This window comes from Callithrix jacchus, chromosome 4 (genome assembly GCF_049354715.1).
Source record: "Callithrix jacchus isolate 240 chromosome 4, calJac240_pri, whole genome shotgun sequence".
NCBI lineage: Eukaryota > Metazoa > Chordata > Mammalia > Primates > Cebidae > Callithrix > Callithrix jacchus.
Window position 1 is genome coordinate 172019416 of NC_133505.1, and position 22116 is coordinate 172041531.

The 22116-nt window shown below is 38.6% G+C and overlaps 1 protein-coding gene across 13 annotated transcripts in view; it reads right to left on the minus strand.

The window, feature by feature from the left end:
- The window catches only part of PDE10A (phosphodiesterase 10A), a 684633-nt gene that overhangs the window by 105669 nt on the left and 556848 nt on the right, over positions 1–22116 (minus strand). For all 13 annotated transcript variants that reach the window (XM_078370444.1, XM_008995354.5, XM_035297766.3 and 10 more), the window contains 2 exons: positions 14000–14120; positions 12672–12721 (listed from right to left, as the gene is read on the minus strand). In XM_078370444.1, coding sequence (XP_078226570.1) covers positions 12672–12721; positions 14000–14120 — 171 coding nt within the window. The remainder of the gene's footprint in view (positions 1–12671; positions 12722–13999; positions 14121–22116) is intronic.

Genomic DNA, 22116 nt, shown 5'->3' on the forward strand with positions numbered 1-22116 from the left:
TAGAGAACTCTTTCTTTAAACATCTTAAAATCAAAAGAGAATGAACTCCATAAACTTGACTTAATGAAATGCATAAACTTGGTTTAATGAACAATGAGGAAGAAAGAAGAATGCAAATCTTTGCTTTAAACCTGGGTGCTTTAAACAAATAACAATTATAAATGATTAGAAGCTAAGTTCAAAATACTTGCATTTCCAAGTATATCTACATAGGTTGTAATTAAGTTGTACTTGCTATTAAGTACAACTTAATGCATGTGAAAAATATATTTAAGTAATTCTTTAAAAAATAAGCTTAATATTTTATTTAAATACAAAGTATACACTTACAGATTAAAAAATACATATATGATGAATGACAGTTTGAACTTAGCTATTTTTTTAAAGGCCACAAAAACTACCTTGTAGTTACTATAATTATGTTGGGCACCAATATACACATGGCATAGAGTAAGACTGTCATTAGATTCAGTATCCATCATTGTCCTAATTCAATGCAGCTTGTCACCCTTTCTTAAGACACAAAGAGTAGAAAAGAAATTCAAGAACAAGAAGAAGAGACAAATGGGAGCAAAAAATTTTAAACGTGGTATATCTAGCATGAAGAAAAATTAGAATTGACAGTGATTTTCTTAAACTATAAGAAAGTAACTGTCCCTTTTCTCTACCGAAGACAGAACTGCAGGAAATGAACATAAACTGAACTGAGTGGGGTTCAGGTAACTCTTAAAGAAGAATATGCCATGTTAAAAACAGAAGGTGAACTCTGGAGCAAGCTTCGAACAGTAGCTCTCTATTTTTTTTTGAGACGGAGTTTCGGTCTTGTTACCCAGGCTGGAGTGCAATGGTGCAATCTCGGCTCACCACAACCTCCGCCTCCTGGGTTCAGGCAATTCTCCTGCCTCAGCCTCCCGAGTTGCTGGGATTACAGGCACATGCCACCATGCCCAGCTAATTTTTGTATTTTTAGTAGAGATGGTCAACATTCACCATGTTGACCAGGATGGTCTCGATCTCTTAACTTTGTGATCCACCTACCTCAGCCTCCTAAAATGCTGGGATTACAGGCGTGAGCCACCGCGCCCGGCCTTAGCGCTCTACTTTTTATGGCAGCGTGTGGAGGGAGTCACAGTGTTTAACTGCATTTGTTTGTTTGAAAATATAAAACACATATCTTTTTTTTTTTAATGACTTAGCCATAGGCCCTTTAAGGCTGAATTTAATTACATGTTCAAGTTATATATAGTTTCACAATCCAATAATGATAGACTATCTTACACATTCCTACAGCATTAGATGATCATATATTTAATATTATAAAACATGTATTGCTTCTGTGTAGGTTGCATATGATACACAAGAAATAGGTAAGCAAATACTTTGCCCAAGAGTCTACGGAAAGCTCTTCTATTAACTTGCTGAAAATAAAAGGCTTAGAAGTCTTTCAACTACTTGCTAGAATATGAAAAACTTCTCCATGTAGTTAAAATAACTGAATAATGCTTTACAGTGGAAACTATACTTGTCTTCCAAATTAGCTGATGATTTTTGTTCCTATTAATCAAACCGAAATGTTTCCAGTGCCAGCTGACAATAAGTACAAACAACACATTGAATACATTGAGGTATTAGGGCCAAAACCGCCAGCAGAAGGGAGAACGATGACTAAGCTAAAAAGACACACGCTGCTGACGTTTTCAGGGCTGCACTTCCTCTCCTTTGTATTGGGGGTCCCTCCTCTGTTGTTTTGTTTTGTTTGCCCCCAAACAATTGACCTGCAAAAGCTCCCTTTTTAACCTTCATTTCTAATTGAGGATCAGTCACTGGTTTGAAGCACTTTTTAAATGATTTTTGTGGTTGAATGCATTGATAGGTAGCTACCTGTCACAAATACAAAAGGTCAGTAACGAACCTCTATATAGAGCTTGAATTTTACACATATTCAGGGATAGAGAAAAGTTGATTCAAACTCCCTTTATTCCACAGATACTGTCGAGTAGAAGGTCATGTACTGACTAATTATCATTTTCCCACTAATTGAACCGCCACCTTCACACACTTCACCCTCAAATATACTTAGGTCTGTTTCTGAACTCCCAACTCCGTATCACTGGGTTTACTTGTGTACCACACTGTTTTAACTACTATGAAAAGTTTACAATCCACTTTGTGATTTGGCCAGGCAAGTCCTGACTTAGTTGTATTTCAAAAAAAAAATCATGATTTACTTTATAAGCTACACACTTTGGCCTGGAGGCAGTGACTCATGCTTATAATCCCAGGGCTTTGGGAGGCTGTGTCAGGAGGACGGCTTGAGACTAGGAGTTCAAGATCAGCCTGGGCAACACAGTGAGACCCCATCTCTATAAAAAATTTAAAGAATTAGCTGGGTGAGGTGGTGCATGCCTGTAACACTAGCTACTTGGGAGGCTGAAGTGGGAGGATCACTTGAACCAAGGAGTTTGAGGTTACAGTGAACTAAGATTGTGCGACTGTATTCCAGCCTGGGTGACAGTGCAAGACCCTGCTTCAAAAAAAAATCCAAGATATATACTTTGCATTTCTCATTGGTGAAGTAATTACATGAATACATTAATAAATCATTAATAAATGATTGAGATAAATAAGTTCTAAAGACATTACACAGAAAATAAGGACTTAATTTTTCAAAATCTATCAATATAATTTTTGACTTAGAGATTTAACTGGAATATTCAGATTAATAAGATAAAAAACCATATGCTCACTACATGAATGAAAATATCAGGCATTATTTTAGGAAGTATTAAGCCTCTTATACATATATTTACAATATCGAATTTATCTATAATATCCCCTGTTGAACTGAGTCTCTAAGATCAGCTCCTTCTCCTCTATTGTATAAATATATAAGGACAAGCTTTTTTTTTTAAAGAGTCTGGAGATAAAAACTACAACTGACAAAACAAGGAAAAGATTGAAAGTTTCAAACATTAACCACCTCTGTCCCTTCCAGAGAAGAAAGTAACTGCCTTTGGGACATCAACTTGACAAAAGGCTGCTACAGTTCTTCAGTAGTTGAGAGTTCTAGAGGTGATGGTAACCAGTAGTCCCACCACCTCTCAACTAGCATGGATGAGATTTTCCGAAGAGCAGAAAATAATCCTATCAGAGGCCAAGAAGTCCCAGGGGAGGAAATCAGCTTTTAAAATTTTCTAAGAAACTTATTATGAAGTAGCTGATATTTTTGTGGTAACAGAAAATTTTTATATATATTTCTTTTCTTTTCTTTTTTTTTTCCCTGAGAGGGAGCCTCACTCTGTTGCCAGGGTACAGTGCAGTGGAGTGATCTTGGCTCACTGAAACCTCCATCTCCCGGGTTCAAGTGATTCTTCTGCCTCAGCCTCCTGAGTAGCTGGCACTACAGGCATGCGCCACCACACCCAGCTAATTTTTGTATTTTTAGTACAGACAGGGTTTCACACATTGGCCAGGATGGTCTCGATCTCCTGACCTTGTGATCCACCCACCTCAGCCTCCCGAAGTGCTGAGATTACAGGAGCGAGGCACCACACCGGGCCTTCAAGTGAGGTAATTTAAACTAGAAAAGATTGGGAGCACAAGTCATAATCAATTGGTTGGTTTCATAAAAAAATTAAAAAACATTCAAATTATATAAATGTAAACTTTAGGAAATAAGTAGATTTGGTGGAAAATGAACAAGAGAATAGATGAACATGATTTATAAAGCACCATCTTTTAATGAAATAGAAAAATCCAATTCATCGACATCAACCAAATAGATGTTTACTTCACTTGATTAACACTTGCTTTCACCTTTCATTCCACACACAATCCGAAGGTCACTTTACTCACGAGACGTCCTTTCAATGTTAAGACTTCAACTCACAAACAGTTAAATTTTAGAAACACTTTTTAAAAAGGAAGAGAGTATTTAGGTTTACCAATAGGCTATTATCCTTACAAGACACTAGATGGCACTGGATGGTAAACAAATTCAGATCTATATAAATAGCTCCCACAGTTACCTGGAACTTGATATGTGGATGACTGACTTTGTTTGCATAATTCTTAAACATAAATCTGCTGAACTTCACTGTGCACTTGAAAAAGGCAAACAATTACTGTAAACTACCAGCTCTGAATATGAAGAATGCAATATTTCAGGTGAACGTTCGACGTATACATACTGAAGGTAAAACTTAAGATTCTTCTGCTCTTCCATTTTTCCTAATTGTATCCCAAGTAACAAAACTGAAATGTGTTCTTCCCAGTTTGTGGATAATAAAAATCAAGTAACAAAGGGGCGGGCGAAGCTATGCTCTTAAAAGAGGTACCGGATTAGGGTGGAGAGCGCATCGCTGCTCTTTATAGAAAGCACAGTGACTTTGGAATGAGAGCCTGGACTTTAGTTTTTGACAGCGGTGTGAACTCAGACAGTCATTACCCATATGAGAACCTTGGTTACCTCATCACTAAAATAAAAAATATTAAAAATTTTGAACTGGCTTTTTTAGCTATAATATCCCATAAATCTAGGACTTCTATAGTCATCTAGTTGCTCACGTTTATAAATAAAAATAAGAAAAACTTCTTAACTAAGCTAATTTATCAAACCTATAAATTATGGAGAGGTTATTTTAATAATAACCTATATATAAAACTATAAATATACTTTTGATTTAAATTTTTTAAGGTATAAAGTACAAAGGTTTTCAGCTTTCACAAACACTTACAGATAACAGTAGAAAAACTTAAGGATAATCTTATCAAGTATGTTACATATGTGACTAAGTATAGCTGTAAAAATGATAAAAGTTGAATTAAGCAAAAATTCAATCATGAAAAAATTATTTTTTCCCAGAAAACTTCTCAAGAGCACTTTGTCTATGGCAGACATTGCTATGGGCCAGGATACAAAATACACTGTTTCCTTTGATCATTCCAGATTTCTCATAAATTGCTGCTTCTGCCCAAAAGATATTCCAAGTGAGAGGCCTTTAAATTCCCACTCAAATACTGTCTCATCATTCGATCTGTTTCTATGTACTGCAGCCCCATCAAATTCATGATTACATCAGTTGAGCTCCTCTCTGTTAGCACATAACAGTCATGTACTGTAACTAGTGGTTGATTTCTCTATCTTCCCCATCGGTTGTACATTTTTTTATGTGAGAAATAATTTTATTTTTATTTCTGTATGCTCAGCAAGTTAGCACAGTTTTTTGGTATTTAGCAGATGTTTTTAAATGGTTTGTTAAACAAACAGTATTTATTGTGTAACACTTAACTAATGGAGGGTAAATGGTAAATTAAGGGATAGAAAGTTTAAGAATTTTGCCAAGTCACACCATCATTAATTACACAATCATTAAGGGGTGAAACAGAACTCACACAACCTAACTCCAGAACCAAAATCAATTCAATGCTAAACTACTTACTGGGAATTTTTCCTTTTTCCCATGTTCTCAAAAAGTGCAATGAGTACAGAAATCCCCCTTCTTAAAGGGCTTCCCCAGTAGCAAATAGACAATGTAGACACAGGATCCCAGGCTGTGGGGTGTATCAGTGTCTCCCAGGGTTACAGTCATCTCCATGGTGCCTGGTGATGACTGGTGCTCAAAAAGTTAGATGAATCAATGGGCTACTGGTTTGCAGAAAGGTAATATTTTAACAGTGTCTTCAATTTGCTCCTTGGCTACAGGACTAATAAGTTTTCTATTATCATTTGCATTTAATAGGGTAGTTTATATTTTCCTTGAAAGCTTCATTTTTATCTAGGTTTTCAGATTTGTTAGTAAAAGTAATCCCTCACAATTTCTCATTTTTGTTATATCTACTGTTTTACCTGCTTTTATATTATTAAACATATATAATTATGTTTCTCTGTTTTTGTCACTGTCATGATTGGTTTGTCTCTGTATTAGTCTGTTTTCACACTGCTATAAAGAACTACCTTAGACTGGGTAGTTTATGAAGAAAAGAGGTTTCATTGACTCACAGTTCTACAGGCTTAACAGGAAGCATGACTGAGAGGCCTCAAACTTACAGTCATGGCGGGAGGCAAAGGGGAAGCAAGGAACTTCTTCACATGATGGCAGGAGAATGAGTGCAAGGAGGTGAAGTGCCACATACTTTTTAAACCATCACACCTCATGAGAACACATTCACTATCACAAGAAAAGCAAGATCAATCACCTCCCACCAGGTCACTCCCCTGATATGTGGCAATTATAATTCAACATGAGACTCTGGTGTGGAAACAGAATCAAACCATATCATTCTGCCCCCGGCCCCTCCCAAATATCATGTTCTTCTCACATTTCAAGACCAATCGGGTCTTCCCCACAGTCCCTCAAAGTCTTAATTCACTACAGCATTAACTCGAAAGTCCAAGTCACGGCCAGGCACAGTGGTCCATGCTTGTAATCCCAGTACTTTGGGAGGCTGAGGCAGGTAGATCACTTGAGGTGAGGAGTTTGAGACAAGCCTGACCAACATGGCCATACCTCATCTCTACTAAAAATACAGAAAGAAAACTAGCTGGACATGGTGGTATGCACCTGTAGTCCCAGCTACTCAGGAGGCCGAGGCAGAAGACTCACTTGAACTCAGGAGGTGGAGGCTGCAGTGAGCCAAGATCACACTACTGCATGCCAGCCTGGATGACAGAGCAAGAATCTGTCTCAAAAAAGAAAAAAAGTCCAAGTCTAAAGTCTCATCTGAGACAACGCAAGGCTTCCATCTATGAGCCTGTAAAATCAAAAACAAGTTAGTTACTTCCAAGATATAATGGGGGTACAGGCATTGGATAAATGCTCCCATTATAAAAGAAAGAAACTGTCCAAAACAAAAGGGCTACAGGCCCTGAACAAGTTCAGAACACAGTAGGGCAGTCATGAAATATTAAGGCTCCAAAACAATCTCCTTTGACTCCATGTTTCATATCCAGTTCATGCTGATGCAAGGGGTGCACTCCCAAGTCCAGAGCCACAGCTTTGCCCCTGTGGCTCTGCAGGGTACAGCCTCTATGGCTGCTTTCACAGGCTGGCACTGAGTGCCGGCAGCTTATTCAGGCACATGGTGCAAGCTGTTGGTGGATTTTAGGGTCTGGAGGACAGTGTGCCTCTTCTCACAACTCCACCAGACAGTACCCCAGTGGGGATTCTGTGGGGGAGGGGGGGAGGGCCAAGGCAGAGGTTCTCCATGAGGGCTCTGCTACTGCAGCAGACTTCTGCCTGGATATCCAGGTATTTCCATACAACCTCTGAAATCTAGGTCAGAGCTCCCAAACTCTTGCTTTCTGTGTACCACAGCTAGAGCTGAAGTGACTGGGACACAGGGTGCCATGTATGGAGCAGCATGGCCTTGGGTTTGGTCCATGAAACCGTTTTTCCTAGGCTTTGAACTTGTAATGGAAGGGGCTGGGGTGAAGATCTCTGAAATGTCCTGGAGACATTTTCCCTATTGTCTCGATGATTAACATCTGGCTCCTGTTATGCAAATTTCTGCAGCTGATGCCTCAAATCTCTCCACAGAAAATAGGTTTTTCTTTTTTATCACATGGTCAGGCTACAAATATTTCAAACTTTTAGGCTCTGCTTCCCTTTTAAACGTAAGTTCCCATTTCAGACCCTCTCTTCGTGAACACATATGACTGTGCATGGCTAGGAGCAGCCAGGCTTCCTCTCCGTCTAAGACCCCCTCAGCCTGAACTTCACTGTCCATATCACTATCGGCATTTTGGTCACAACCTTTCAACCAGTCTCTCAGATGTTTCAAACTTTTCCTCATCTCCCTGTCTTCCTCTGAGCCCTCCAGTCTCCTTTGTTTTTAGCCATTATAGAAATCCCATGAAGAATTCTTAAATAGAAGTTAAATACATTAAAATAGGGTCTAGCCCAAAGAAGAAAAGTAACCACAAGTTGGTAGATCCTAACCTAATATACTGAGTTTAATATGTATATTATTCAAATAAATAATAATGATATTGACAACCTCTTCTAAGTTGTTTTTGTGATCTCTCAATAAGCAAAACACCACTTCAATTCTGTTCCTTTTCTTCATTTTGCTTCAGAAACTTCGATGCACCATAATAAAAGACAGTTCGCTTTTTTTAACCTGATTTCGTTTCTTTTCTTAACAGTTGGACCTTCTTTACAAGTAATTTTGTTACAATCACATAATGATTTCCACAGTAATATTTTATACTTTAATTTTAGTGCTTTTTAGTATTTAGTTTGTTTTTATCTTCCACTAAATGTTCAATGTGAAGAAAACACATAGAAGATTTTTTCCTCTCTGGTTATATGAATGTGCATTTTTAAATTCTACTGGAACTTCTGACATATTTAAATGCTATTTAAGTTATATTTCTCATTATGTCAATTTCAGAAATTTAATTATTTCTACTGGCTGAGAAGAAATTAGTACTTTAATAAATGTAAAAACTGTATAATACCTTCTTTTTTTAACCTTTAGTATTTGTTGATATGGGCAAAAAATTTTCTCTATTTGAGTTTTATTATGGTTTTGTCACTAAAGTATATAATTTTTGTTGTGAAATTACGTTACTTAAGAAAGACTTTTTTTGCTATCAGGACACATTTTTAAAAGATTGATAATTATGTATACTTTGCTACCTTTCATGTGCAAAAGATGAAATACAAAAATATATACATGTATCTGCTTATGCATGCAAGAGATGTTTTATTTAATATGGTTAGTTACATTTTAGAATCATATCTTCCATTGCAATGAATAGAGCAGATTAAATCATTTGACTGGCACTTTTACAAAAACAATTCCAAATTTATTTAAAAGCTGCATAAAATATATTTTACCCATCTTTTATATTGCTTTGCTGGGCTGAGAAGAATGGAAGGAATCCACAGAAATCTAAAAGGAAGTAAATAAAGGAAGCGTGGGATGTAACCAGATCCCAAAGCCAGCTATCTCTTGAGGATATTAACTAAGGACTGAATAGATTAGTCTTCTCCCAGGAAAGCCACATGAAGAGTAGGAGATGACAAGAGAGAAAAGCTGGGCCTTTTTGTGAGGGAAGTCTAAATAGAGACTGCGTTAGAGGGCCAGGACTGGCCACAGGCCAAGCATTCATCCCAGGTCGAAGGACAAATACACTTAACCCAGCAAAGAAGCTGCAAGGAAACCAAATTATTTTGAAATTAGTATTGGAGGGAAAATAAAAATCTCCTCTGAGAAGTCATAATTGTGCATTTGGATATGACTCTTGAATCCATACTATTTTGTAGTCTGAAAAAAAAACTCAACCAGATAATCAGCACCTCAAGGGACTAGCAGAAACAAATGCAAATCTATCTCCTGAAAGGGAACTGGAAAGGCACTTCAAACAAGCCTTGAGAGTATCCATTTAAGGGGCCTAAGGAAGAATAAATTCACAGTGACAGAGAGAGAAAAGAGAGAGAGAGGAAGGAAAAATAAAGAGAAAACCATAGAACACATGAGCAAAGTAGTCACCATCGGTCAGAGTCAAAGGAAACAAAACCCAGGAAACTGGAAATTCAAAGGAACATAGAGGAAGATTTCAAAAAATAAAAGACAAGCTTGAAACTATGTACAGGAAATAAAATACTAAAATAGAAACCAAAATAAATTAAAAAACAATATCTTTATTTTAGTCAATATTCAGAGAGCTGAACTCTCTAACTACCAAAGATACATTTCCAGAAAGTGGGTGAAAGAAAGACAAATTCAAACAAACACAACCGGGCGAGCCTTCCATCTGCAAACTCACGAAGGGAAATTCAAGAGGTTCTATTTCAGATGGGAAAAAAATGATCCCAAATGGATGACTTGAGATACAAGAAGAAACAAAGGACAAAGAACGTAGCAATCATATAAATACATCGAAAGAAACACTTCTCAGGCCATGTCTCCTTCCTACCCACAGAAATCCCGGGCTTAAGAAAATAATAAGGGCTTAGCTATGAAGGTGGAATACATAAAGGGAAAAATAGAGTGAGCAAAACACAGTAATTATCCCCAAGAATTATCCTCCCAGGCAGATAAAGTATCTGCCTTCATGAAACTTACATTCTAGCAAGAAAGCCAGATAAACGAAGAGTCACTCAAATCAAAGACAAACATATAATCACAGGCTCAGTTATGTTCCATGAAGAAGTATATAACATTGAGAAAGCAAAATACAGTGGGATCTGACTTGGGAAGCTCAGAGACAGCTATAATTTTGCTATGTACTCTGCTGTTCATAGGGATGTGAAGAAGACAGACTCAGTCCCTGAGATGCAGGAAAGAAAGAACAGAGAATCAGTAACCCTAGAGAGAAGCATGCAGAGTAAATGGACTGACCTTAGGAGTTTAGAATAAGAAGCCAGACTAAAACTCACAGGATATTGTACCAAGTCCTTTAAGTTACTAAAGTAAAAAGTGAGTTAAGATGAAATAATTCAAATTAATATACATAAAATTACAATTTAAATATTGTAGATAGAAAAGCTTTTTGCTGAATCTAAGAGGAAACTACTTCACTGAGGTCAATGTATAAAGTCTGCAAATAAAGCAAAAAAAAAAATTAGTTGAAAAGCCAAGTGATTAAAAATGTGGATTTTGGAACCTAAATCCAAGCCCTGCGAAGTCAGCGTTTGTGCTCCCATCCACTATAGCCCACAGGGTGCCTGGTGCCTGCACCTCTTGGTCTCTGCCCAGCAGCTCTCTCTACTCTCTTTCCATGGGGCAGGAGGAGCATCCTGTAGAGGCAGCCTCAACTTCAAGGTTGTTACCACTTTTGCTCAGGTGAATGGCTGTAATTGTTAAGTCCAAGATACAGGTTTTGGCAAATAATCTGCTGGGGCCCTCATGGGCCACATGTCCATCCTCGATATGAACTAGAGATCTGAGGGTAAGGGGCTGGATGTGAGCACAGCTGCATGGCCACACTAGTGGCTGCCGGTGGCGACCCAGGAGGAGTAATGGGACGTGGACCACAATACACTGCATTCCACACCTATCGGCCAATTAAAAAATAATGGCGAACTGTAGAATTTTTTTCTCAAAGAAATTATTAACTTTTAATAAAAACTTCAACATTTAAAAAATAATTTTTAATGCACAGAAAAAATATATATTTGTTATTTTAGTCGCTTAGCCATTTTAGAATACTACCATTGTCTGAAATAAAGTGGTAGTAATATCTGAGTGATTCAAATTAACAAATACTGTTACCTGACTGCTTATATGAAAGGCACTAGGAGTGGGGCTTGGGAAATACAAGAATAAATGCAAAAAGTTCCCTGCCCTAAATCAGTCATTAGTTTTGTGAAGTAACAAGCATAAGTTATTACAATACAAGGGAAAACAATGGCCATGGAAATTAATAAGCTATAAGTTAATGAAATCAGCCAATAAACATTTGTGTAACTATTTACACACTTTGCAAAACTGTTTTAAGAGTCTTATCAAGAATCTCAGAATACTTTTGTCTCTATTCCTAGTAACATTGTATATAATGTAAATAACATATATCTTAATTATTCAAGAATACAGGTAGCATATTGCAAAAATACACTCCAAATCTCAAATACTAATGCCTAATACATAAGAAATGCAAAGTAAAAATCTTCCAAATAAAGTCATGAAGGAATTTCTACATTAAAATTTTATTAGTATTATTGGCTCAGTATGCTAAAATATGCATATGGTATCTTTTATTTTTATTATATTTTAAGTTCTGGGGTACCTGTACAGAACATGCAGGTTACATAGGTATACATGTGCCATGGTGGTTTGCTGCACCTGTCAACCTGTCATCTACATTAGGTATTTCTCCTAATGCTATCCCTCCCCTAGCTCCCCACGCCAGACAGGCCTCAGTGTGTGATGCTCCCCTCCCTGTGTCCATGTATTCTCGTTGCTCAGCTCCCACTTATGAGTGAGAATAGGCAGTGTTTGGTTTTCTGTTCTTGTGTTAGTTTGCTGAGAATTAATACTGTATCAAAAATCAAATGTCAGTAACTGAACATCCTGAAATAGTTTGGAAATGCCTGTACATGTTGCATTTTATGGTGGACTGTGCTCTAGGTAAGTCAGACCAGAAACACAGAATCTGGCATGCTGGCAGAAGACTGGAACAGCCACAGCTGAGAATCCCCATGCCTTGACTGGCCTGAGCCTACTACAGTAAGGCAGCCTAGGGACATAGACTCAGAGCCCTAGGACTACACCCTAGAACTTTCAGTCTTCTGCAAAAACTTTAAAACTCACCCAGAGAAATGTTAAGCTTTTTGTTCTCATTTTATTCTACTGTAGATCATGTGTAGGGAGGGCACAGGGACTCCTCCACAACATCCCAGCTCACGGTGCTGAATCACTTTTATACAAAACACTAAATCTAAAATGTCATTTATAATGTAGGGTGCCACAAACCAAAGCTAAAGAAACACACACACACACACACACGCACGCACGCACGCACACACATGATTTTATGCTTAAATGTTGCCATGTCAGTAAAATTCTTGACTGGTAATCATCAAATATAGAAACAAAATACAAAGTCAATTTAAATTAAAAGTAATTAATCATGAAATGTCTGTTGTTTGTGACTTTTTTTAAAAAAAGAGCTTATGATATTTTCTTATCTAGAGCACCAAATTCTAAATTTAGATACTTACATTATTGCACTCTCCAAGGAAATACAGTGCAAATCCATCAGCTTTTGTGGCTGCCAAAGTAATAAGAAAAGGAAGAAACTGAGCTCAGTGGGAGAATCTAACGTGTGCATTCTCTACGGTGACAGGCAGACGTCTTTCAAGCTGACTTGTTAGCAGAATCAGTGGTCATGCGGTAAACGAAACAAAACCATTTATAGCTTTACTCAACAGCATTATTAAAATACCTCCTATACTTTTCATCAGAGAAGACAAAATTTAAGATATGACATCCCTAAACGCATACAGCAGTCAATGTACTATGTAGTAACATATTCCTTGGACTTTAAATATTCAGAATTATTGATGAATATTTTCAAATTTTGAAAATTGTATTTAAGTTTTAAAGTCTTTAAAATACCACAAGTGATATTTATAATATTAAATAACCAAAATAAGCATCAAGCAAAAAAGCTGACGTATTCATCTGTAACTGTCGCTGAAGCAAACATCATTTAACTTACCTAAGATTGCTTCAGGGTCATCTGAAGGCAGCCAAAGCAGTTAATACCATAAGTCTTAGAGGGACTGCCTGAATTTAAACCCCTACTTAACTGCTTTTTACCTGTGTGACTTTGGGCAAGATGTTTAACCCCTCTGCTCTACAGCATTCTCATCAGTAAAATGGTGGCAATAACAAAGACAACTTCATGAGGCCATAATAAAAGTAAGTCAGTTAATGCATATAATATGCATACACAAGTGCATAGCATACAGTTAAATAAAATAATAAACGTAATCATTACGGTTGGTATCATCAACATTTTGATTTTCAAATTTAAAAAACATACAATTGTCATAGTGGGTATCCTTCTGAAAAATCATGTCCTAAAAATAAGTGCTTCCTTCTAAAATAGTACTTTTTTGATATAACTTTACCCATTCTATTCAGAACATAGAACATTTCTTACATGGTCTATGTAACAAAATTGTCGTTTACCCAAATACATTTAAAATGCTTATTATCTCTTTAAAATTAATATCTCTTATAAAGATGTGATTTAATTCAATAAAACTATACTTTCCAAAGGAAACTAGGTGTTAATTAGAAAGAATAGTATATTACATGTGTATATCATGCAGATATTTGGGATTAGATAATTGAGAAATTTTTAGGTTTGACTCACTCTGGTAATTTCATAATAAAATATTTTCGCTTCAAATTTCTCCAGAAATAGAAGTAAATATAAGCGACTTTCATCTGCCTCTTAGTATAGTAAATTACTCTTTGCTGCTTTTTGTAAAAGAATCTTGGCCCAAGTTTTCTAAGAGGAACACAAAATGTTTCTTACCTATTTTTATGATGCTGCTCAGTTCATAGAGGAGTAGCTGGTTGTCCCCTCCTGTGTCCAACCGTTGTTCTATGTAGCTGTTTAGCTCATATACCACTCCCTGCATATTCGTATCTTGGTACTTTGGATTAAAAATAAAAAACATCGTTTAAATAAAATACAATAAAAATTCCTTAGTCTGTAAAACATACTATTAATATATGTAACTTCATATACTAAACTGTTCATTATACTTTCATAGAGCATGATTTAAATATTATAATCCATCTTATAAAACAAGTAGATTGAAAATTAAAATTGCTATGACTATTTATTTATTTTGAGACACGGTTTGTCTCTGTCACCCAAGCTGGAGTGCAATGGTACTATCTCAGCTGACTGCAACCTCCTTGAGCCCCTTCTGGGCTCAAGCCATCCTCTCACCTTTGCCTCCCAAGTAGCTGGGACTATAGGTACATACCACCAACACCATGCCTGGCTAATTTTTGTATTTTTTTGTAGTGATGGGCTTTCACCATGTTGCCCAGGCTGGTCTTGAACTCCTGAGCTCAAGTGATCCCTCTGCCTCAGCTGCTCAAAGTGCTGGGATTACAGGCATGAGCCACTGCACCCAGCCAACTTCTTATTTAGAATTATACATAGACTGTATCTATGCAGCCTATTAATATTAAAATAGCAAGGGGTGCACATTTTAACTTTGTTTCTTACGTTTTATATATATTAGGCAACTTGATTAGTAAAAATAATATCATTCGAGCGCTTGCTGAGTGTGCTCTGTAAGATGCTAGAAAAGTCTGCTGCAGTCACTGCACTGGGTGGAACAAGCGCCCTGTCTGCCACTCTAACCCTAACCTTCCACTCCTTTCCAGCTATACGGCTCTACCTTGGTCTGCTTTCAACCCTGCCACCATAACAAGAGGGAGAGGCTTGCACTGCAGCCACTGTCCCACAGCAGCAGCCCCACAGCATGTCCACAGCACAAGGCTTCAGCATGGCACTAGTGACAACGGCAGGTGGACAAGGAGATGTCAATCCCCACCCTGCCCTAGTTCAAGCTACACTGTCTTCACTAAAGGAACAAAAAACAGTCCTCCAACTAATCTCCCTGCTCCCAAATTTGTCTTACTAAACCTATTCTCCAAACAACAGGCACTGTAAACTTGAAATATAAAATTCTGTCACTCCCTGGCTTAAAACACTCCTGGGGTTTCCTACTGCACTTGGAATACCAGACAAAAACTCCTCACACAGTAACCCCCTACACGCTGCAAAGCATGGTTACTGTGTACCTCCACACTTCATCTCACACCCCCACTCCCTCTACCTTTGCTGTCACAACACTGGCCATCTTTCTGCTTCGTAATCATTCAGATAACTTCCACTTCTAAAGATCTATTGCTTGCTGTTATTCTTGAGCACTATACTCAATAAATATCTGTTGAACAAACACATAAGGAACCAACCAGTCCCTGATTCAACAAACACCACTGACCGTCCTGACAATGCACTATAGTAGGCTCTCTTCTAGTCAACAGTGGAAAGAACCATGACATCCATTGTCTTCAATGAGCTCCCGTTCTAGTTGGAAGAGAATCAGTAGGTCAATAAGGCAGGTTTTCGCATGAGAGCACCAACTTGGGTTCAGTGTGTCAGTGCTGGGTTGGGTGAAATCTGTTCCAAAAGTGGATGAAGCTCAATGAAGTTGAAACATCAGAACTTCCCTCAAAGGCTTAGCAAGATAGGAATGCTGGATTTGCCTGATGCTGGGAGACCTGTTTGCCAAATGCCCCCTTCACCAAGGCCATGAGAAATACCTTTAAAGGGGGATCCCTGGCATCTGAGAATATATACCTGGCTCTGCTGTGGGCCAGGAACTAATGTGGGAACTGCTGCCATCTGGGTGGGTTCCTTGAATTCACCCAGAAGATGGGATATTAGTGCGGCAGAGAACAAGTGAGAGCACTTAGCATCCAGAGACAAGGTGGGTACTGTCAGCACATCCAACAGAACGAAAGCTGCAGAGGAGCTTGAGCACAGAAATGTTCACCATGGCTACTTGACCACAGTGGCTATGGTTTGAATGTTTCCTCCAAAGTCCATGTTTTGGAAGCTGAATCCTCAGTGCAACAGTGTTCAGCGGTGGGACCTTTGAAAGGCAGAGCCCTCATGAGTGGAATAACGCTGTCACTGGGGAAGCGAATTCGTTATCATGGGAGCGGGGTCCTGATAAAAGATGACTTTGGTCCCTTTCCTTTCTCTCTTTTGTACATTTTCTCTTGCTCCTCTGCTTTCTGCCATGGGATGACACGGCAAGAAGGCCCCTCAACCCAGGACTTCCTAGCCTCCAGACTGTAGGAAATTAATTTATTTTCTTTATAAATTACCTAGTTTCAGATATTCTGTTACAGCATCACAAAATTCACTACAACAGAAAACTTGTTCCAAGAATTAGGGCTGTGGCTATATCAAATACCTAAAAATGTGGCAGCAGCTTTGGAGCTGGGAAGTGAGTAGAGACTAGAAGAACGGGGAGGAAATGGCTGTAAGCCCAGTGTGCTATAAAGGAGGCATTAAGGGAAATTCTGGTGAGGGCTTAGAAAAAGACAACAGGTGCAGGGAGGGCTTTGACCTCCTTAGGAATTACTTAAGTGGTCACAATCAGAATGCTGGTAGAAACGCACAAGAAAGGCCATTCTGATGAGCTCTCGGGTGGAAATGAGCAAGATACTGGCAACCGGAGTAAAAGCCGTACTCATGAAGTCACAAAGAACTTGGCTGATTTGTAGCCATGCCCCAGGGCTTATCGAAAGCAGAACTTAAGAGCAATGAACTCAAGTATCTGGTGGCAGAAATTTCTAAGCAAAATAATGAAAGACCTGCATGGCTACTCTTAACTGCATATACTAAGATGTGAGTAGAGAGAAACTGAAGGTGGCATTTATAATTAAAAGGGCAGCAGAATGGAAAACTTTGGAAAATTTGCAGCCTGTCAGTATTAAGTGTGAAAAGGCATGTTTAGCAGAAAAAAACAAGGGTTTGTGGGCAACTGACCATTTTCTAAAGAGCTAAGTAGAGACAGAAAGTAGCAGGTGCTATTCATCAAGACAGTGGGATAAAGACTCTAAAGCTCCTTCAGAGATCCTGGAGGCCATGCCTCCCATCACAGGCCTAGAGCAGGGCTCTGAGGGCAAGGTTTCCAGAAAGGTGTCTGTGCAATCTCAGCTTTTCCTGCCCAGGGAACTTAGGATTCTGCTCCCTGCACTTCTGTACAATGTGAGCCCCAGCCACCGCTCTAGTGAGTTAAAGTGCAGCTCCTGCCACACCTCCAGATAGCACAAACAGTAAGTCATAGTGGTATTCACATGGTACTGACTGCAAACTTGCAGACTGCATGAGCTATGGGGCCACAGCAGACTCTACCTAGATTTCAAAGGATGTAATGGACAGCCTGGGGCCCAGGGCAAACTTGTTGTAGCAGTGGAGCCACCACAGAGGGCCCCTACTAGGCCAATACCTAACAGAGCCATGGGAACAAGGCCATCTCAGAGACTCCAAAATGGAGAGTTACCAGTGCAACTCCACAACTCTGGAGAAGCTCAGGCATGAGACGCCAGCCTGTGAGAGCCGAAGTGTGGGCTGGCTCCAACAAAGTCACAGGGGCAAGGATACCCAAGGCCTTGGGGAGCCTAACGTCCACTCCAGTGTGCACAGAGTGGAAGAAATGGAGTCAAAGAAGACTACGCTCCAGCTTTAAAACCTACTGTTGCCTTCTCTGATGAGTTTCGTACTTACTTGGGACCAGTTACCCCTTTTCTTGTCTATTTCTACCTTTTGGAACGGGACTATCAATCCTACGCCTGTTCTAGCATTGAATTTTGGAAGGAGATAACTCATTTTGGTTTCACGGGCTCAAAGCCGGAGGGGTTTGTTTCAGGAGGAATTGTTCCACGAGTCTCACTCACACCTGACTTAGATGAGACTCGGGCTGATGCTGTACAAGTGAAGAACTCTGAGGCCACTACGGTGTAACTAAATGGGTACTGCATGTTAAAAGGACATGAATTTTGGTGGCCAGGGGTGAAATGCTGTGGTTTAAATGTATCTTCCAAAGTTTGTGTTAAAGACTTAATCCCCAATATAACAGTACTGAGAGGTGGGACCTTAAGAGGTGATCAGGTCATGATGGCCTTGTCTTCAAAAACAGATTAATATCGTTACTGGGAGAGTGGATTAGTTATCTCAGTAGTGGGTTTCTGAATAGAAGGATGAGTTTGGCCACCTTCCTCTCTCTCTAAAGCTTGACCTCTTGCCCTTCCACCTTCTGCCATGGGATGATGCAGCAGGAAGGTCCTTGCCAGATGCAGGCACCTGGACCTTGGACTTCTCTGTCTCCAGAGCTGTAAGAAATAAATTTATTTTATTTATAAATTTCCTAATCTGTGGTTTTCTGGTATAGTAACACAAAACAAAGACAACAGTGTCCCTAGAACTGAACAGGGCAACTTACTGGAATATTTTTTTCATTTGTCTAAACAGAAAGTTGTGGCTTAAATGAACAAAAACCTTACTTGATGACCAAAAGAGAAAGTCAGAATACATCATTGAATTCCCAGACATGAGCCAATTCACAGGCCCAGAACTCCTTAAACAAGGAAAAAGGAAGCAAGGTCCCCTTGAAGAAGACTCTTGCTACGCTGCCAACAATTTATAGCGTAGCTCTTCTGCCTACCTTTCCCAAAGAGGTCTGCAGTCATTTGCCTGGGTAACAGGATATTATGGGGGAGGCAGAATTACTAGACTTGGAGGACCACTGGAAATTAGCTCTACCCTGATATGAATTATGTATTATTATGATTGAGACAGGGTCCAGCTCTGTTGCCCAGGCTGGAATGCAGCACTATTTATTAAGAGACCCAGACTCCACTGAGGTGTATTAATCAAAGGGGATCTTGGAGATCAGATGATCAATGAAGTTTTAGCTCAAAGTTTGTCTCAAAAATGAGCCACAATGGGTTCTGAAACACACCCTCTGGTGAGTGCAGTTTGGGACAGACACACTTAGCAGCAGACAGAACCTGCAACTGAAGGATCCTCACGTAGGAACAGGCGGAAGAAGTGAGACTTGGAGAAGTCTGAGGGAAGAGCTTCCCAAGTAAAGTGGACAGGATAAATCAATTACTAGGGCCCAAAGCAGCAAAACAGAAACCTGTCAAGCAATTCTTAGGCTGCATTTCAAACTTCAAAAACTACTAACTGCTGCTACTAGGCTTTTACCTATGTAGCCACTCCCTGCTCTTCTCCCAGGCACTGAGAGTCTCGGTTGTAGAAGAGGCTCTCTTAGGTGTGTGCTGCCTTCCTGGGTGGTGCCTAACATTCCTGAGGGCTGCTGCCGCCTCCCTCTAGCCTTGTGGATCCTACTTGCTTTTTGCACCCTTGACCATGGTAAGTCACTGGTCTCCAACTCAATTTTTTTACTTTCTATTGCTAAAATGTAATCTTAACAGCCAAAACTTCTCCATTATTTTCTAGCCCCAGATTTTTGTCTAAGTCCTGTTCTTACATAGGTACCTGTTGATAGATATTCACATGATTACAGAATTTACATAAAAATCATGACCAGTTAAAATTCTAATGACTCTAGAATATGACAGCAACGTTTGAGGTCACCGAAACTTACGTTATTTTCTTTATTATCTGGAACCAGATCCTATTTGAGCTATTTCAAGTTCTGAAAACTCCAGATAAAATATTCTACTCTATCATACCCTCTCTTCCTTACCACTTATTCCAACCACTAGTTATGTGTTTTCTTTACAGAATAGTCCTTAAAAAGTGCTTCTTTGAGAATGAAGCCAGCCTGAAAGAAAGCTGAGCCAAAAGATAGTAAGAGACCTAAGTCATAACGACAGACTTTGAACCCGGAGATCCAGCTATGCCAAAGCCTTCATGTGTAAAAATCACTAGGTATTTCTTTAAACAAACCAATACATTCTCTGAATTCTTCATTCTTCATGTGGAAGAAAGGAGTATTAGTTAGTTGAAGATGAGTTTTCTGTCATTCAGTCCCTACACAAATGATACACGACTGACTCCTTCCTCTTACCACACAATTCTGAGAACAGGCTCTTTAATAATGACCTGTGTGCACTACTGAGATCAATAGCCAGCTGTCCTTCATCTCTTTTGGACAGGAAATGGGTTGTTACAAACAAGTGAGAACAAGAAGACATTCTGGGATGGGGACAGTTTACCATGAGATTTTATTTCACGTCGCTGGGCTTTCGTTTTCTCATTTGTGTAATAAGAAGGCTGAATTATACCGTCTATAAAATACCTTCCCTTTCCAACACTAACTTTTTAAGATAAGCTATGACCTAGGTTTTAAAATTTTTTCATTTATATTAAAGAAGATTCAAATTCTAATATTTAATCTAATAGAATATGTTAGCACATCACATCCTGTTTCCTTTCGTTGCTCATTATAACTGCGTAAATATTATAACAGCAAAATGTTTCGACTATAATTACTATTCTGTATTGACATATTAACTTTCAAATATTAAGGGTCTAGCTACATAGTTAAAAAATCACTCAAAGTGTAATATACTGTAAAATATAAAATCACATGAAGATGTACAAGAATAAGCAAAATTGTTATTTGGTCATTAGCCTTGTGGTCATTGTGCTGTTCATCAAGACTGTTATGAAAGGCAAAGCTGAGAAGACAAATTATGTGAATGTCAAGCCACATGCTACTGACACTCTTACGGAAATCCCACGATAAAGAAAGCGTACTAAGGAATCAACTTCTGTTCGACTGGATAAACATGAATTCTATGGGTTGACTAATAACAATTATAATAAGCATACTAATAAAGATGTTAAGAACTTGTATTTTTACAGCATTTTTAATTTCATAAAGTCATTTCCCTGCTTTTTCTAAGAGAACCTACAACAAGCTTATACTGGGTGTCACTGCAGCATTCATAATTCAAGATGCATTAAAATTCCAAAGGAGAGTAAGTTACCAGCTACACAATTTCCCAAATCAAATTGGACACCACCATCCTCATACTCTGTTCCATGCTGACTTCATCCAGTACCTGTGTTTTATTTGAGCAACCACTAAAAACACAGCTTCACAAAGATATGACCTTAAGGAAAGAACCATAGTGACCTAATATTAAAACTGAATTATATTAAGGCAACCTTGAAACTGAACTACATCAGGTTCTGTCCAACAAATGTCACTGTGTTTCCCATGCAAGTTTAATATATCCTGAATTACCCTTGTATATCTGCTGTGGTGCCTCAGGGCATTTGGAACACGGTTTTGGAACCAGAGGAAAACCAGTCTCTTGCATAGGAGGAAATAATATTTTACAAAATAAAATGGCAATAAACAAATCAGTGTTAATCGTTGGTTCAGAAAGAAAGTAAAAGCTGGTTTAATCGGGAGAACAAATGTTCCCATGCTTGCTAAAATGAATTTGTTATGTAAACATACATTAGACAGCCACTTGGCCAAAAGAATTTAGAGGCAATTCATTAATCACATGGGAGCTCTGACCCCTGTTAGTCCCAAGAGTTTGTGATTCTATGAGGTGGCGTCAACACATCTTGAAGGGCAGCAATGAACAGGAAGGCATAATGAGACAAATGTTAAATTGGATAAATATTTAACGGCATAAAAAGGAGCTCCTCAGTTTCTAATATAAACTTCAATATTGGAATAATATCTTCTCATCATTCTTTATATTTATATTCTTTGTTTCTTTTCTCTATTTTTTATAATGTTTTATTTTGACATAATTTTGATTTTACAGAAAACTCCAAGAATAGTACAAGAAACACCTGTACATCTTTTACCCAAAGCTATAGACTATATCTCTGTCTCCCCCTAAAATTCCTTTGCTGAAATCTTAACCCCAGTGTGGTGTGATCAGGAGGTGGGAGCTTCAGGAGTCAGAGCCCTCATGGCTGGGATTAAGGACTGAGCACTCCCACCCTGTGAGGACACTGAAAGAAGACGGCTGCATATTATCAGGAAGACGGTCCTCAGCAGACCCCAAATCTGACATCATCTTGATCTTGAACTTCACAGCTTCCAGAATTGT